Raw genomic sequence first — 3,528 nt, 5'->3', positions numbered from 1 at the left:
ACTTTAAAAATATACTATTAAATGTTCGTTCTTAAGAAGTCAGGTACGGTCAAGTTTATACTGTATTTATATATTATGTAGTTGTATAAGATTATTTTGAATTAACTTTCTATATACTTATTTTTTATTCAAATCATTTTTTTATCATACCTCACATAGGACCCTTGGACCAGTTTCTATAGAACTAATTAAAATTCATTAATACAGTATGTTTAACATAATTATATTATAGAATAATATAACTCTGAAATTAACTCTTTTATTTATTCTAATTTATATCAACGTTAGAGGTTCATTAGTATATCAAATAAGATAAAGTCACGCTAGTATTTATTATTTTCACCTAATTTATACTTAATTTTAACTTAATCATTAGAATACCTTTTGCACTATACTACCTACACTAATAAAAAAAAATCGAAGATTTTGTGTGGCATAAGGGAGGATAGAGACTTTTCCGAACTTTCTAAAAACAATTTTGAATTTAAAAAAAAAAATTATAAAATATTTAAATGAACTAAATACCTTTTTAAATATACTCTAATAATTGCTAAGTATAATATTCATAAAATTATGATTCGTGTCAAGTGTGGAGTGCCTTATTTGTAGTTGTACAGCTATATACCAACGTATGGATTGAACATACGATAATTTTGTACGTTTGTTTTGTCTCCATTATATTTTTGTCTGTGTCCGATGTTGGAAAACAAAGCTCACCCATGCAAACTTTTCTTTCCTTAAACATTGGCTTTGTGGTTGAGCGTTGCAGAAGAGGAAGCATTCATGTCAAACGCAGATCAAGCTCGTACTTTATTTGGAATTTCTCTCTCTCAGAGACCCAAATGGCAACAATTCTTCATTTGCTCTTCCGGCTTCTTCTTTGGATACCTTGTTAACGGCATATGTGAGGTATGTATATGCATAGACACACTTACCTGGTATTTGCTTCAATATATATGTGGTTTGAAACTGCAAAACCAGAATAAGCCATGGTCTTTCATATATTCTTGTTGCATACATCTACTTCCTTTGTTTTTTCATAACAAGGTAATTACTAGTAACTACTAACTGGCTAGAAGATTAGTTATGTTTTTGCTCCAATAATTTTCTGTCTTTTGTTTTTATTGCTTTTATTTGTGCTTCAATTGGACACTTTCTGTAAGTAAAACCAGACAATCATCCGGATAAATATGTAACTTTTTTTCCTTTTTTGTTTGATGCCTCTGAATATTTTGCAAGTTTCTGTATGTGCAAGTTATCCTTGAAATGATTTAGTATTTGATATTGATTCTCGCTCTTATGCTGAGTTTCAGGAATATGTGTATAACAGGCTTCATTTTAGGTAAATTTTGATAACCTTGGAACTCTTTTTATTGATTAGTATCTTTTCTTTGTGATGAAATAGTTGATGCTTGACTTGGTTTGTTTCAGCTATGGTTGGTACTTTACATTTATTCAAGGAATTGTTTACTTGTTGCTGATTTATCTCTACGGCTTCACAAGCAAGCAAATGGTGAACCCATGGAAAACTTATGTGAAGCTTTCTGCTGTGCTTATGGGGTCCCAAGGCCTAACAAAGGGATCTTTGGCTTTTCTGAACTACCCTGCACAAATCATGTTCAAATCCACAAAGGCAAGTGACAAAAAGGCACAAGGGAAAAAAAAAATCAGAGTTGTGCTTTATGACTCAGTCCCTTGAACTGTGTTAATTTAGAATATTGGAATTAATGTAATGAGAATCAACTTTGTTACTTCAGGTTCTTCCAGTGATGCTGATGGGATCCTTCATACCAGGTCTAAGAAGGAAATATCCAGTTCATGAATATGTATCTGCTGTTCTTCTGGTGATTGGCTTGATCATGTTCACACTAGCAGATGCACAAACATCACCCGATTTCAGTGTCATTGGTGTTCTCATGATATCTGGTGCTTTGATCATGGACTCCTTCTCGGGAAATCTGCAAGAAGCAATCTTTAAAGTAAACCCTCAGACCACACAGGTGATTTAATTTCTGTGATATTCCACATACTAATGCCATCCATTTGTAAAATGTGTGACTATTTAGTTGCATATATTAGCATAATAGATGATTTTCTTGTTCCTTGTTAATACTCAGATGGAGATGCTTTTCTGCTCTACTCTGGTGGGTTTGCCTTTGTTAATCCCTCCCATGCTTTTTACAGGAGAGTTATTCCAAGCATGGACTTCATGTTCACAGGTGAATTTGAAAATTGGAATAACTTTCTCCTTTTTCCATACTTGACTTTTGCTTATTTCTTCATAAAGTCATCTTATCCTTTTCTTGCAGAATCTGTATGTGTATGGAGTCTTAGTGTTTGAAGCAATGGCCACATTTATTGGCCAAATTTCTGTGCTGTCACTCATTGCCCTTTTTGGAGCTGCCACTACAGCCATGGTAAATTAGTCTCACAAGTTTTCCTAGTTCCCTTATGTTTGTTTGGAATTGGGACCATTATATGACTCTAACATTAATTACTCTCTTATGTCACCATAACTTGATAAAACATAAGAAAAGCACCATAGTGTTTTACTTAAACATTATAAAATTATCAGTGCTTAAAACATCTTGTAACTAAACATTCAAAATTGGAACTGAAATTTGATTTGGAGCAAGATAAGAACAGCACCATAGTATTTTAATCAAATATTAAACCCTTTATGTGCTCCTAAGTGAGTTTTTTTCTTCCTTGAATTTCATGACAGATAACAACTGCTAGAAAGGCAGTGACACTGCTGCTATCATACCTCATATTTACCAAACCAATGACAGAACAACATGCTGTTGGACTTCTACTCATAGCTATGGGGATTTCATTGAAGATATATCTTGATGACAAATCTAACAAAAAGACCTCAAATTCTTCTCCTATTGTCAATATTCAAAAACCTCCTGAGCGCAAAGAATTTACAGCACAGTCTTATTATGCAGGAGAAGATGAAGAAAGGAGACGATTTGTCTAACACTTTCAGATACAATTTGATCATGAAGTGCATAAAACTATAACTTGATGTCAAGTTAGAATGTTTTATATATTTGAACACTCTTTACAATAAGCTACTAGAATTCAACAAGGAATGAATGGCTGGTGAGGGGGCTTATGTAGTTGTATGAAGTCATTAGGGGCTTATGTAGTTGTATGAAGTCATTGCTAATTATTGGAAAAACACAAGTTACATTGTTTTTATACTCTAACATTTTACCTTAAGATTCATGAAGAAGCTTACGAAAGTAGATTAAATAAAGCTTATAAACGTTTTAGTATAGATATCTCTAGAATTGTTGTTTTGAAAAATGGTCCTTGGAACTCAAGGATGGCCTTCAATGTGATTTCCTTTTACTTCCAAAATTTAGTTCATCTTTAACCTCCATTAAAGTTTTATCAAATGAAGTTCTAATCTAAACATCCCATTGAAAGTATCAGAACCCAGCTAGATTTGGGGGTTCGCTTGGACAAGAAAGCAAGCAATGGAGACAAATGTGGTTATAAATGATCGTCTGATTACAA

General features: G+C 32.9%; 1 protein-coding gene across 2 annotated transcripts; it reads left to right on the top strand.

Annotated features, from left to right (window-relative positions):
* Positions 1 to 647: 647 nt before the first annotated feature.
* LOC137819570 (UDP-galactose/UDP-glucose transporter 2) lies at positions 648 to 3,284 on the top strand. 2 transcript variants are annotated; one of them, XM_068623455.2, is made up of 7 exons: positions 648 to 909; positions 1,314 to 1,342; positions 1,432 to 1,633; positions 1,758 to 1,979; positions 2,118 to 2,219; positions 2,310 to 2,417; positions 2,726 to 3,284. In XM_068623455.2, the coding sequence occupies exons 1-7, from the start codon at positions 784 to 786 to the stop codon at positions 2,981 to 2,983; spliced, it is 1,047 nt and encodes a 348-aa protein (XP_068479556.1). In that variant the 5' UTR covers positions 648 to 783; the 3' UTR covers positions 2,984 to 3,284. The 2 variants fall into 2 exon arrangements, with proteins under 2 accessions (XP_068479556.1, XP_068479555.1); XM_068623454.2 differs by having other exon boundaries at positions 1,758 to 2,000.
* Positions 3,285 to 3,528: the final 244 nt, after the last annotated feature.

This window comes from Phaseolus vulgaris, chromosome 10 (genome assembly GCF_051622355.1).
Source record: "Phaseolus vulgaris cultivar YP4 chromosome 10, ASM5162235v1, whole genome shotgun sequence".
NCBI classification, from domain to species: Eukaryota; Viridiplantae; Streptophyta; class Magnoliopsida; order Fabales; family Fabaceae; genus Phaseolus; species Phaseolus vulgaris.
Note: the sequence above shows the minus strand (reverse complement) of the source record. Positions and strands in the feature narration are given on the sequence as shown.